The sequence below is a fragment of the Tauraco erythrolophus genome, chromosome 5, assembly GCF_009769465.1.
Source record: "Tauraco erythrolophus isolate bTauEry1 chromosome 5, bTauEry1.pri, whole genome shotgun sequence".
Classification (NCBI taxonomy): domain Eukaryota; kingdom Metazoa; phylum Chordata; class Aves; order Musophagiformes; family Musophagidae; genus Tauraco; species Tauraco erythrolophus.
Window position 1 is genome coordinate 39,660,026 of NC_141469.1, and position 15,083 is coordinate 39,675,108.

General features: G+C 38.7%; 1 protein-coding gene across 4 annotated transcripts in view; it reads right to left on the reverse strand.

Annotated features, from left to right (window-relative positions):
* Positions 1-2,043: 2,043 nt before the first annotated feature.
* The window catches only part of KCNIP4 (potassium voltage-gated channel interacting protein 4), a 356,486-nt gene continuing 343,446 nt past the window's right edge, over positions 2,044-15,083 (reverse strand). For all 4 annotated transcript variants that reach the window (XM_086611449.1, XM_086611448.1, XM_086611447.1 and 1 more), the window contains 4 exons: positions 10,326-10,433; positions 9,110-9,214; positions 8,719-8,781; positions 2,044-2,091 (listed from right to left, as the gene is read on the reverse strand). In XM_086611449.1, the coding sequence (XP_086467575.1) occupies positions 2,044-2,091; positions 8,719-8,781; positions 9,110-9,214; positions 10,326-10,433 (324 nt within the window). The remainder of the gene's footprint in view (positions 2,092-8,718; positions 8,782-9,109; positions 9,215-10,325; positions 10,434-15,083) is intronic.

The following is a 15,083-nucleotide window of genomic DNA, read 5'->3' on the forward strand; positions in this document are numbered from 1 at the left end:
GTAGGGCGCAGCGTTTGTCCATGAACATATTTGAACTTGATTGCAAAATAATTCCTAACAGGTCGTCTAATAAATACTGTTCAGGGTTCACGTTATGAGTATTTGAGTTACTCTGTGAGGGAGAGCTAACTGGAGTAACAAAATTTGCTATAGAACTTTTCCCGAGGAAAATTCAATTCTTGAATTTAAAGTTGTTGGAAAGGCTTTTTTTTTTTTTTTTGTCATCAGAAGATGCTGTTGCATCTTTTAAAAGAGTCTCATGTGAAAGCAATTTCAGAATTTTTGGAAAATTACCACTGCTTGGCTAAATTAAATTTTCTTCAAGACTCTGCTAAGATCTCTGCTGAGAACAGAACTGTGCTAAGTCAAGATCTGTGTAGTTAAGCTTTTTTTTAAAAAAATAATTTTGTTGGCAGAAATATTTAATTTGAAGAAATACAAATGTTCATTTAACAACTCAAAAAAATCGATCATGCTGCTTTTTTTTCCATATTCACTTTATTTTTTTTTTACAAAATGTGCACACTTAGTTTACACAAACACATTAGAGCGGATTTCAGGTGTACATGTATTGTACTACTCTTATCCTACACTGGTGATAGCAGAGCAGCCTTCAACATGCCTCTCACATCCCATCTCTACACCAGAATAGATACCTGATTTATTTTTGCAAAAGAATACTTGCAACATTCTTTCTACTTCATTAGTCTCCTTTCTGCAGCAATGTCACAATGAAGATTTGCCTATCTCCAATAGCATTTCACCTATTTTGAAGTATTGGCATAACTCTGTGGACAATATATCCTAAAAATTACATGGATGGAGGGCAGTATTATATTTTAGGTACATACATTTTTAGAAAAATCTTTCTAGGTTCAGAATTAAGATAGCTCCAATCTTAATGAAGATATGATCCTAAAAAAATGTTATACAGTTATCACATATAGATGATAGTATATAGCTGCAGTTTCCATTTTTTTCCTGATTCTGTCTCATAATTAAAGATATTACAAAAAGCTGAAAGAGATCTTAGCCTGTCTAGCAGTAATTATTAGTAGATGTTACTACATAGTGATATTCATTCTGAGCACCGAACTGGGATGGAAGTTTCAAGAAAGTTAATGCCTTTTTCTTCATTAAAGGCAGAAAACCACGTACTCATGAAAACGGTGTTAGGATCCAGTTAAGGTTTCTTCATGAAAAATCCGAAGTCAGACAATCCTTAATTATAAGCAGAGAGCTTTGCGGACATGTCCAAGAAGAATTAGGAATACAGTATCGAGGACTCCTGATATTCATGTCATGATAAATTAAATGCAAAGTTACTGTGTAAGTGTGATTGATAGAAGCTTACTTGTATTTGTTAGGGAGTAAAAGTTCCTTTAAGCAATTTTTTTTGTTGTTCTATCAGAGAGAGAGAGAGAGAGAGAGAGAGAGGGTTCCTCCTCTCAAGTTACCTATTTTGTTAGGTTTGGGTTTTTTTTGAAGAGAAAAGCAAGTCAAAAGTGGAAGGCAATTACAGCAAGATGTGCATTGCACATTGATTGTAGCACTTAAAGTATTAAAAAAATGAGGACTACACCATACAAATGTGAAAAGAAAAAAACCAACCACATGGTAATGCCTCTGTATAAATTAGAAGCTAAGATTTAAGAAATACACTCAAACACCTGGAGCTTAATCCAGTACAAATGAGTAGCAAAACTAAGAGTATTGATTTAATCTCCTTGTGATAGTATCTATTTTATCTAGGAGCTGGAATGATAATAAAGCTGCATAATGTAACATCTTGTTTTGTTTGAGTTTGGAGTAAAAACCTGACTTTTCAGAACTATCTTGTTAACTAAGTAGCCACTGTTAAAGTGCTGAATTGTATATTTTAGATTTTTGGGGGGAAAACTTTATAATAAAAAAATTATTTGCATAATACATGTCTCAGTGTAAAGCTGAGTAACTTTATTTATGATAAAGTGGGAAATCCATCTTTTAGATAATGTTGCAGAATAGCTCGTTTGTCCATCAGTTGTAGACCTAATGTCTTCATTAAATCACATTTTCAAAGAGCTGCATGGATCGCATTATGTTCTCATCCTGTAAAAAAAGACAACAAAAACTCGAAAGTCATACACCATCACAAAAGTAGCTGGAAAATCTGTAGTGAAATTTGGTAGAACTAATTGTATTTTAGTCAATGGCAACATCATTATTCTGCTTGTTTGGAGAAATTGTTAGCAGAAAAAGGCTGTTAATGGATCTATGCTTAAACAGACTTTTTAATATATTAATTAAAACAAAACTATTTTGTCCAGAATGCAATAACATACTAAGAAAATTGTTTGTAGTACTTCAGAGGTTATAAGTTTATATCCAGTATAACAAAATACATATAGACAATTAATACTCAAGGAACAATTGTATCTGAAGTGCAAATCTGTACATGAAATTGCTAGTCACGTGTGTCGTACACAGGAGCCTTTTTGCAATTCTGGGGCATCCTATTGCATAGCAAGGGATGACTCTAAAGTAAAACAGATTTAAGTGTGCATCTTTGCATGAACTGAAGAGTCAGTAAGTTCCACAGATATCACTGCAACAGCCTTTGACTCCTCAGCTCAGATTTTCTGTGTGTTTACACTGAAGGATGTTGACTGCTTTCCAATACTACTTCTGCTTTCTGATTGCTTTGCATGAGGTAGGTAACAAAACCTTCAGCCTCCAAGTTCTGCATAATGCTTACTGATGCATGACTCTCTACTCCAGTTTTTGTTAGTAAATAACTCAGCACTGCAGTCAGGAAAAAATACTATTTTTTGTAACATTTACTTTTCAGTGTATAGGAGAAAGAGTTCGCTTGTAGTAGCCCATACTTGGTGGTGCTTCTGGATCAACAGCTGGTTGCACAATACAATATATCATAGAATCCTAGAATGGTTTGGGTTGGAAGGGACCTTAAAGATCATCTAGTTCCAACCCCCTGCCATGGGCAGGGACACCTTCCACTACACCAGGTTGCTCAAAGCCCCATCCAACCTGGCCTTGAACACCTCCAGGGATGGGGCAGCCACAGCTTTTCTGGGCAACCTGTTCCAGTGCCTCACCACCTTCAGAGTGAAGAATTTCTGCCTTAAATCTAATCTAAATCTACCCTCTTTCAGTTTAAATTCACTACTGCTTGCCCGATCACTCCATGCCCTTGTAAAAAGTCCCTCTCCAGCTTTCCTGTAGGCCCCCTATAGGTACTGGAAGGCTGCTATAAGATCACCCGGGAGCCTTCTCTTCTCCAGGCTGAACAGCCCCAACTTTCTCAGTCTGTCTTCATAGCAGAGGTGCTCCAGCCCTCGGATCATCTTCGTGGCCCTCCTCTGGACTTGCTCCAGCAGCTCCATGTCCTTCTTGTATTGGGGACTCCGGAGCTGAATGCAGTACTCCAGGTGGGTCTCACATGAGCAGAGAAAAAGGGGAAAGATCACCTCCCTTGACCTGCTGGTCACACTTCTTTTGATGCAGTCAATAAATATACAATAAAAGAGGATATTACATGCTAGTTAAGCATTTGCTTGTCTCCGCTGCAGCGATCCTCTTTTTCCATCTGAATCCACACTCTTTAGTACTTTCTTGAAAGATAAGCTAGCCATCTTTAATTTTAGGGAATAAAAAGACTGAACTTGATAGATATTTTAGGACATGTCGTCATAAGAGGTGCATAAAAACTCCACTTCTTAGAAAGGTTATATCACAGTATTCTCCGCTACTGACAGGTATGTAGGCCATCTATACATTGATGTTCCAACAGCACATGTTCAATATCAATTTGCAGTTAAATTATTCACTTTTCAGTCTAGTGGGTGATTTGCTTTGTAGAAAATGACAATTCTGAGTAATTTTCTTAATTTATTTTACGCCACTTGCACAGCGGGGTTTTTAATCTGTGATTCCGTACGTCATCTCAAGTCATGTTGCTGTAAAAAGTGATCTGCGCAATTTTTTGTGCTGATAAACTCACGTATGAAAGCAATGATAGGTAATTTCAAAAAAAAAAATGTAGATTAATGCTTTAAAAGTTTGTATAGGAAATTTACTATATTAAATTACTGGAAATTAAAATAAACTTTTTCCCACTGCATTTTTTTGAAACATCAATATGCTGTAGAAGATAACTGGTTAATGTAAGGTTAAAGTTTGATTTAAATGGAATCATTTGTCATTTAATTATTTACAAATGTTTTTGTATATACATTGGCCACTAAGCTCAGCAAATGTGCAAAGCAAACAACATGATCTTAATTTAGAAAGTGTTTTGACACTTGCTATCAGTTTTGTAATATGTATATTGTCACTAATGAAACTAGTGGTTTTCTAAAATCAGCTCCATATTTCTGAAGTTTGCTGTTTCTATATGGAAGATTTCCAATGCCCCTCCTTTAGTTAGTCAAATGGGATGAATCTTCACAAGAAAAATATAGGCTTGTCAAAATATTTGGAAAATGTGACTTTTAGTAGGAGTTTTTTCCAATCTTTAAAAAATAAATGAAAAAAAAGCAGATGCTTACATTGTAAGTCTTTCGCAAGTGCAGCTTTCTCATTTGCCTCTTTTTCAGTACATTTTTCTAAATAATTTTTGTAATGTATTTGTTTAATGATTCCTAACTCAAGACATTAGGAGGTGTTAGTGCATAGGAAGCATAGTCGGTATGAAGCACAAAACATGAATGACTGTGCTTTGCCAGATCTGACCTAACTTCAGGTCAACTTCGAAGTTTTTCTTGCTGATGTTTGAGATGGCTCCTTTGGTGTTTTCAGGCTAGCCCAAATCATCAGCATTGTGTGTGGAATGGCTTACTCCTGCAGAAAATATCTATCCCAGAAGCCTTTTTATCATTATCAGAAGGACCTTTAAGTCGTTCACTCTGACATTCACCTATGCACCCCGCATGCCTTAGTCCTGTGCCTCTGTTCTTCACGGTGCTGCTGTAGATATGAAGCAATGCCCGAGTCAGACCACTTTCTACCAACACCAAGCAGTGCAAGGAGGCAGATGAGGAACTGGTTAGCACCTAGCCCTTGAGTTAGGTGTTGGGAAACAGTAGTGTGGCTGTCTCTGCTATTTGGTAACTTACATAAAGCAGGACAGACAGCAGCCACTTTCTGGGACTCAGTCCAGCATACCTAGGGCAGGATAGTCCATTTCTCTGTGGGAGCAGGGAGACTCCTGAAGTCAGGACAGCTACTGGAATTCAAGAACATGGGTATGTAGGGCAGGGAGGGCAGAGAAATCAGGTCATACACATTCCCAGTCCAAGATAAAGGGAGAATGAGGGGAAGCACCTTTGCTGCCCTCACTTAATTATGGGCAGTGACCAGAAAGACCACGCTCAAAGCCTGAATGCTCTGTAATTCCTTACATAACTGCTTAACACTATGTGAATGGACAAGCCATTCTCTGCTTTGGGACTGTGAATTAAAAGTCTTGAACTTGCTGTGTACCTCAGGCTGGACTGTGCTACTGCATTGGTAGTTGTGCTAAACCAGTACTCATTGTGAGGAGGCAATTTTAGAAAAGGCACATGCATGTATAATGAGTGTTAAAGAACACACTCTTGATGCTAAAAAAAACCCCTCAGGAACCTGAAGTGGAGCTTCTGTATTCAAATATGTTCTGCTGTGTTCCTTCTTGCTCTTAAAGTAAGCATGCCACACTTTCCTTAATTATCACAAAACACCAGTAAAAAGGATGTACTTCTAAGACCTACTAATTTAGCTTCCAACTCAAAATAGACAAATGGCAGTTCTTAGAGGATGGCAATTCTTGCCTGAGATATCATTCAAAGAAAAGGCTCCTGCAGCCTTTCCGTGGCAGAACAGGTTTCTAGTCTGCTTGAAGATTCAGACTGGATGGGATCTGAGCTTTCGAGTTTGGTTGAAGGTTTCTTGTTGTGCTTGTCTCCTGGCACTGTTTTGACTCTAGTCTCACAGCTCGAGCTAGAACTGGCAAGCATACGCTCTGCATGTCTTTAGCTTATTCTCACATGCACCAGATGCAGCTCTGGCTGCCAAATACATCAGTGGGCCTTTTCATTCCAAGGTCTGAGGTACAGTCATTTGTTAGGCAAACTAGCAGGGAAGGTTTTGAGCAGACGTACTCTAACATCAGCCTCAATGCCAAAGGAAGGTTTGTAGATGACGAAGACACCATAGCTGTCAAAGCCTAGGGAGCAGCTGTGCCCCTGTGCTGGATGTCCTGATTTTGCTAAGCAAAAGGTAACAGTAGAACTAGCAGTGGTCTAGAGAGAGGGCCAAGGGTGATTAAAGGTATGGACTGGTTTCCCTAAGAGGAAAAATTGAATAAATGACTACTTTACAGCTTAGAAAAGAGATACCGAATGAAGGGCAATAACGATAACCAGTGTTTTTCTATAACACCGGAACATATGGAAAACATAAAAATATTGTATGGCACGTCTAAAACATATGCAGATTTACTACAGGAAAGATAACAGAATCATTTAATTTTGGGTTTGGCATTGTCAAATGCTCACGAAAGATGAGACACCTCACTCCTGGAGCAATGTGACTCACTGCATGCTGAGCAATGAAAGGAACCTGAGCTTAACCTTTTTAAGATCAGTCTCATATCTATTAGGATATTTAAAAAAAAGATTTTCCTACAGCTGTGTTTTAAAAGGAAGCAGCCACTGCTGTCCTTTGTGAAAAATGTAATCCTGAACAGGCTGAAGCCATGTTAACTCCTGAATCAAGTTTCTTGAAGGGCTTGGATTGAATCCTAACCCCAAATCTCATTTCTGAAACCAAATCTTGATATAAACATGAATTATATACTTTGCAATTCAGAGGCCTTAATAGCAGAACAGGTCTTAGCAGGTGGAGAGATAAAAATTTAGGCAGTGAGAGACTTTTTGTATCAAAAAACATTGCCACCTTTGAAATTAAAAGCTAGTGAAGCTGAAGTAAGTGGCACAATGAGAATGGTGTCTCTGTCACGTAGCAGTTTAGAGAGCATCTCTCTCACATGTATTCTGAATACTCAGAAAAAGTAAGAAAGAAATCTTCTAACAGACATGAGAAACTGGGAATCACACTGGAAAAGGAGAGCAGGCAATTTCTTACTGAAGGTACTAATTTTCTTTGTAAATGAGTCATTCACCCCATCACCATAATTGCTGTCATAGCCAGATTAATCTGTCATCGAACTTCCAGAACTCTGCAGGCCTCAGCTGGGAAATGAATCTCATCTCTCTTTCTGATAATCACTCAGCTTTAGCACAGCAAATGCCTTTCATTCGTATTGAACGAGACTGACAAGCTGGAACCATGGTTAATACAATGGAGCACTGCTGACAAATAAGACACTGCACAATATCCATCTCTAAGGATATACAGAACAGCTACAGTTGGAAAAGCTGTTGTTTGTCATTCATCCTCTAAAATCGGTGGATTAAAATCAGAGAATCACTTACTAGGTAGCTGTGCTCATGAGAGCAACCCCAAGGAATAACTGCAAATGCATATAAAAATAGACTAGTTCTAGAGCATCTTTGCTACTTCCTGTTCAGCTTTCCCTATTCCAAATGGTGAAAAATCTGTCACTCACTCATTGCATTTATCTTGCCAGTCTTGTTCTCTCCTGTCTCTTGTCTACTCTTTCCTTGGTATAGGAGGTAAGAAGCAATACACACCGGCTGTATTGCTGGTCTGTGTCAGCTTCATATTACTCAGAGTCAGCCTGGACAAGATATCAGTAGAACACTACTATGATTCCTTACATTTCTTATTATAACAAATAGTGTTGGGTTTATTTGCCCCACCAATTTGCATAATTCAATCAAGCCTATCTTATCACTAGGTCTAATGTGACACTTTACATAACGACCTCTTATCACACCAAAAACTTGTCCTCATTATTTGTACTATATCATGTTCCTTTTTCTTGCATTTTTTTAACCAACAAATTAACAATACTTCCTTAAATCTCTGAAAATGCAACTTATCTTTCCTCATATCGTCTCCTGGTCTGACAGCAAGCTGGTTTTTGAAGGGCAGAGAAGTGAGAACAGGCTGTAACTCCTGCTGCAGAAGCTTATTCTCATTCCCAGCTCTAGAGACAACGAGCTGCTCTCAGCAGTTGAAGGAAATTAACAGCCACCTGGGTAGTGTAAACACTTGCAACCCATAATCACAATCAGTTCTCATTCCCTTGCCTTAAGTAAACTTGCCTGCTGTTAACTCCTGCCATCTAACACTTGGCAAGTTCCAGCAGGTCATGATTCAGTGTTGGAGAAACACTCCTATAGATGTTAAATTGTCAAGCTATATTATTATTATTGCTGTGACTATATATCAATTGTAACATAAATGTGTTCCTCAGCATGGGCAGAAGACAGAAACAAAAATTTAGGTGATCGTGACGAAACGTTTTGCTATCAAGTGTAAAACAATACACTATTAAAGAGAGAGGGATGCAGACACATTTGTCTAGTAAGCAATGGCAGCTTGTATATAACATCTCTTCTACAGATTCAGGTCACAACTTTATTTACATTGTTTAGTATTTTCATGTTATGGTGTACATACATAGTCTACCTTGGGAAAATACTGTCTCTGGTATTAGGATTACCATCACCATCACTCCAGAAATCTGTGTAGCACTATGATAGCACTAGCCAACAGATACAGGTTCAGTACTTATCACTGGGTACTTACTTTCTGGCAGCTCTCGATGAATTCATCTATGGTAACTACCCCATCTTTGTTTTTGTCCATTTTCTGTTCAGAAAGAATAAGAATGCATATTTATCCTCCTGAAATCCTGTGTAAAACAAGTTCTTTTGAGTAATTTCAGCTATATGTCAGCCTAGGAACAACCAGCCCAAAACGCTGTAAAGATGGAATAAGTGATATGCTAGAGTAAGTTTAAAGAGTTTATTCTTGAAAAGACAAAGTGTAATGAATATATCTGAGAAACGTGGGATGGAACCACAGCAAAGAAAAAGGATTACAAACTTGGAAGGATATGCAAAATTGTTACAACACTGAAAATCTTTCCATACTGCTAACAGAACAGTCTTTTTGGCTCCCGTATTACCCAACCCACCTGGAAAAATGTTTCCACATGTTGTCTAGGTGCATCCTCCTTGAGAACAGGATAGGTACATTTCCCCATCATATCATATATTGCTTTCATGATATCAAGCATCTCCTGAAGAGAAAAAAAAAATATGGTGCGTTGTAGACACTGCTTTAACTCAGAAAACAGAAACTGACTTTTAGGATTTACATTTTAGAATAAAATTTTAAGATTTAGCCTGTCATTTTTATGACTGAACAGCTTCAAGAAGGAACTATTATGTTGCTAGAAATTCTAGCATGTTAGTTCAGCTTTCATAGATAAACTTGTTAAATAGATGCAGATGTACGATTTTGATTTTCAATTATTTAGAATATGTGCAAGTTCATGGATTGTGGGAAAAATCTCCTGAGGTTTTGTGAATAAAACTAAACTGGAAGAGAAGTTCTGTAACAGTAAGTGAATGGCCAAAGCACATCAGCTTCTTACAACTGAGTTTTCCCTAGAGAAAATAGAAACACCCAAGCACACACTTGCACATATGCAAAGAGTCTTCCTTTTATATCAAAAACTTTGAATTTTGTTAATAGAGTGGCTTGTGAAAACTATAAGAATAATTAAAAACAAGTCATCTGCCAGTATGCTGAGAAATTATTCCACAGATCACCCTTTTATAATAATCATGGAGCGTTTTTCTAAAAGTGTAAAAATTATAAGTGTTTTTAAATATGTATTTACATAAAAAGACTCAGTTTTGAAAAACCATGTATTTTTGTGAAAGCACTTATTTGGTCCCACTGTAATTTAAGTATGTGTTTGAATCCTTGCAGAATAAAAGATGTCAGAATCTTTTCATATATATTCTGTTTCAAGTAAAAAGTTTTAGAAGTAGATTCATAAAACGAGTTACAATTATAGCCCACATACTCAATTCTTTTTTGTCCAGATGTCCTACCAAACTACTTTATTCTAGTGACTGTATGTGCAAATACATAGGTATAAGTTGGAGCCAAATATTTATGTACCTAAAGAATTCTGACTTTTTACAATTTTTGTGAAGATTTTCCCTTTTCAGTTTTTGTATATGCCTTTAAAATGAGAAAATTACTTTAGCATGTCTAGATTCATAACATATGTTCATTTATTAATATGTCTAATTCAACAATGAAGCCATCCTTCTTTGAAAGCAGGACTTAGATACACAACTTTAGTTTTAGTTGTTAGTGTAAAAAATAGACCTTACCTCTTTAGTTATATATCCATCCTTATTTATATCATACAAATTGAAAGCCCAGTTCAGTTTCTCCTGTACTGTCCCTCGGAGTAAAATTGAGAGACCCATAACAAAATCCTAAGTAGACAAAAGGTCTTGGTCAGTTTGGAATTGAGCAGTATTTCCACAAGTACTCAGGAATCCATTCGTCAGAAGCACTGAAATCTGGAAAGATGTGTTGTTTCTGTTTCTTTTGCTTCACACTAAGTGTTAAGGATTGCTGGTTTTTAAAATAACTAACAATCTAAGCACTGTTTGCTACACTCATAATTAATAAGTAAATTGAGCAATTTTCTATAAAATAAGCCGTAATTTTCTGTTAGTGGAAATGCCTCACATAAGCAGTTCCTGTTGAACTTAATACCAGGGAAAAGCAATCCTCATGGTTTAATGGTCCAAAAAAATGCTTAAGTGGGAGTTAGATTAATCTAAGCACAGGAGACCAATTTTGGGAGAGCTATCTACTAAGGAACATTAAATTCTTGTTAAATCTATACCTTGTTGGAAGTGGAATATGTGATTCTCAGATCTTAGATCTATCTGCTGCAGTCAAAGTTTGAAACTTTGTGTATGCTAAAATACACCTTAATACTTAAACCTTTAATTGGAGATATAATAGAGAATAATATTAATTATGTGCCCATGTACCACTTTAATGCTTTTGTGACCCACCAGCACAGAAACAAATCAGAAGAATTTTGAAATTATTTATATGTAGTATTTGGTTATGGGGTTTTGTTTCATAATTAATACTCTTTTGACAGCACAAACCTGATTTACTTTCAGTAAACATCTTCCAGACCGGAGAAAGTATCAACCGGGATGTGTCATCACCTGTGTTCTGTATTTCTTAGCATGTTAACGTTTTTAAACAATGGCTTTTCTTTCCTAACCATTTCCTACACCTTTTTTTTTTATTTGATAAGCTTGTAAACCCATAAATCTGTGAAACTGTCTCCGTAATAGGTTGAGCAGACTATGGCAAGAGCTTATATTTAAATGTGCATTTCTATGTCACTGGCAAAGACGTACACAAAGTCTTAGAGTAACAAAAAATCTGAAAAATTTTGTATCAGCACCAGCAAATTTTATGCATTTCCCTAAAACAGGAACAATGGAAAAGACTGCACTGAGGTTAGACATAAATTACAAAGGTCTGATGTACCCCACAGTCAAATAAGTGTACTCGACGCTGAAGCATACACAGATATCATGGCCTCAGATGGTCTAGTAGGCATAGACAGCTCTTTTGACAGCTTCAGTCTTTTTAACAATTCAAGTGGTGTGCTCTGGTTTTTCTTAGTCTGACATAAGTTTCTGTCTTATTGGTATATGTGCCCTTTGGGGTAAATGGATACATGAATCTTGAAAGAGTTTTGCTCAACTTGTCTTGTCTACATCTCAATGACTAATTGAGGGTCACAGGGTTAAATCTCCGAACAGCTCTTTAACAATGTACTATTAAGTATTAAAATATTCAAGAAATTCTGAACAGATTTCATCACATTACAGCATTAGCAATTAACCTTTTTATTTCAGTACCGTGTCTTCAAATCTTTTCTGCACTCTTACATTCTTGATGTAGCTTTTCCTGAAGTCTATTCCAAAAGTCTCCAATAACTTTATTTTCTTAGAGTATTATCTTTCAGAACTCTGAGTTTATTTTAAATTTGTCACCAGCAACATTTTTGCTATTTCCTGATTATTTTTTTTTCCTGATTGCTATTTTTCTTTTCCTGATTATTTCTCTTTCTTCCCTTCTGTGAGGCACCACCCATATGTTAGCTGGCTTAATGGCATAGTTTATATCCCCATTTGCAAGGCTGCCCTTCTATAATTGGTTTTAAAAACCATGCATAAAACCGCCTTGACTTTATGCTGTTTTGCATGGGACTAAATGCACTTATAAAAGCTGAGACAACTCAAAAACCTTCCAGGTGCATGCTCTAAACTTTGCAAGAGCAGATCATCTCCTCCCATATTGCATCAACATGTCTGGGAATCATACATAGTTCAGTTCAGGTGCATTGCCTTTGTCTGACAGTTGTGGAGGAGTCCATCCGGGAACAAGAGAAAGGACTTATCATAAGAGGTTGTGATGAGCTGAATAAGGACCATTTAGGATGGGATATCTTTTCTACATACTTACTTTCATGCAACTGAAGAATATAACAATAAAATCATACAGGAACAGAAAATCCAATTCAAAGGACATAGGCTAAATCCACAGGGTACTTTGGACTAGATCCTCAAAGAGAAAAATGCTCTGCATGGTGGAAGGCGATGTCTGCATCAGGAGCAGTATAGCTATGCCAGCTGTAATGTGCTAGTAATCCAGCACAGAATGCCATAGTAAAGCAACAGCGCTGTGGGTAGCAGCTGAGCTCAGAGAGCGTCTGTCCATATGCTTGTTACCAACAACCCAGTGATGTATGAATCAGGCACACCATTTAGCACAGAGCATGAACCTCAGTCCCCGTTACAGTGTTAGAGGACCCAGATGTGTTTTCCTTCCTGGTTTAGACATCTGATTCCTGGGGAGAGAGGAATTCAACTTTCAGAGCCTATTTATTTTTGAAGTAAGATTCACATTACTGCTTGGACACTTCCAACCCCTAAGGATGCCAACACTGTCCGCTGAGAGGGACAGTCCTGCTCAGCTGAGCACCTAATGAGGAGAGGTGCATCAGATTAGGGTCACAAAGGAGCCTCAAACTCCAGAGGAGGTCTGGACTGAGACAGAACTCTAGATCAGGTCTATGTGACAGCAAAGTTAGAAGCACAGAAGTCTGTGCTTTAGTACTTGCCTTTACTCCTTTCCACAGTTTCCTATTTCTAACTGGCTAGCTTCCTGCCGAGTGTGCTAATGCCTGTGAAGACCTCCATTAAATGCCAAACTCTCCTGCACCTAACTTTGATTCTGCGAGAAAGAGGAATGTCTCACTGAAGGGCTGCAAAACGGAGCAGCGTCGCACCTGTACTGGAGCCTCTGTGTGCTCTGCATCACAGACTGCTCGCATTTCAGTTCTGCACTACAGCTGTATAGAGCCTCTGCTTGTAATCTGGGATTAACTTGCACTTGTATTTTTTTCCAGCCATGATTAATTATCTCTTAGCAAGGTTGTTGATGACTTTCTGATTGCATTATCCCTCAGTAAATCTTTGGGGAGAACTAGTTCATTAACAAAATAATTAACAAGCTTAATAGAGTGCTGTCTCAAATCCATAGGAAAGCTTAAAATTATTTCACCTGATCATATGTTCTTTTATGTCTTGTTCGAGGCCAGAAGAAGTAGGTAGGCAGGCACCTACATCCATTTTTTGACTTAGTCCTTAGGTTTTCGGAAAGGAATCAAGTGATGAGTATTAGTCACAGAAGTGGTGAAGCCCTGGCACACATAAAACAAAGATCACCAAGGAGGAGCTGCTGTTAAGAGGAAATATATTTCTTTGTAGCTACTTTGCACCAGCTGGTATTAAAATGTTTATGAGATCACTACTGTCCTAAGAAAAATTAGCTCATTTCATACATAACGGGAACAAGGCTTTTGTGTTTAACACTGAGAATCACACTTGGAGACGTTCATTAAACTGCTACCCTTGTACTGCCTAGGAGACACTGGCTGTTTATCACAGTTATTATTAGTGAAATATCAAAGTGTTCTTGATCTTAAGATCTTGTTGTGGTTTAGGCCGACCCGGCAACTAAACTCCACACAGCCGCTCTCTCACTCCTTCTCCAGTGAAGTGGAGAGGAGAAAAATATAATAAAAGAACTGAGGGTCGAGACAAGAACAGAGGAGCACCCATGGTCCCAGGCAAAACAGACTTGGCTTTCTTAAAGCAAAGCAATTTATTAACAGTTACTTTAAAAGGATAAAGGGAAACAAAACCAGTTACTTTAGAGGATAAAGAGAAAACAAGGCCAGATCTTAAAAACAGCACACCCCCCAGCTTTCCTTTTCTTTCCGGCTCTACCTCCTCCCCCAGCAGCGCAGGGGGACAGGGAATGGGGGAGTGCAGGTCAGTTCATTCCATGTTGTTACTGCCGCTCCTTTCTTAAAGGAAGAGGAGTCCTTACACCATTTTCCCTTGCTCCAGTGGATCCCCTACTCACGAGGAAAATCCACAAACTTCTCCAGCGTGAGTCCTACCCGCAGGATGCAATCCTTCCCATTGGATTGCTCCAGTGCGGGCTTTACCACAGTCTCAGATTCTTAGGAAGCTGTTGCCACTCGCTCCAGCGTGGGTCGTCACACAGACTCTAAATGTGTCTCTACCTTGTCGTGCGTCCCATGCTTCATAACCGTCCTCAGGCTCAGGCATCTCTTCTCTGACATGGGCTTCTCCACGGGCTGCGAGTGGGTCTCTGCTCCACCGAGTCTGTCCTGGCTGCAAGGGGTCCACCTGTCATCTCACCACCAGCTGCAGGGGAAACTCAGCTCTGGCACACCTCCTCCTGTTCCATCTTCACTGACCTGGTGTCGGTGTGGCCGTTTCTCTCAGATCTCAGTCCTCTCTGGGTGAACTCGGCCCAGCGGCACCCCGGGAGTGGGGTGCTCCCTGGGTTGCCCAGGCGGCTCTGCCGCCACCATCCTCCGTGGGCGGCGCCGGCCCAGTGCAGGCAGCTGCCTGGCTGGAAGCTGGGGAGCAGGGGCAGTGCCCTCCTCCCCTCTCCTCGCTCCTGGGCAAAGCACCTTTTCCGGTTCCTTTGTCCCAGCTTAAATA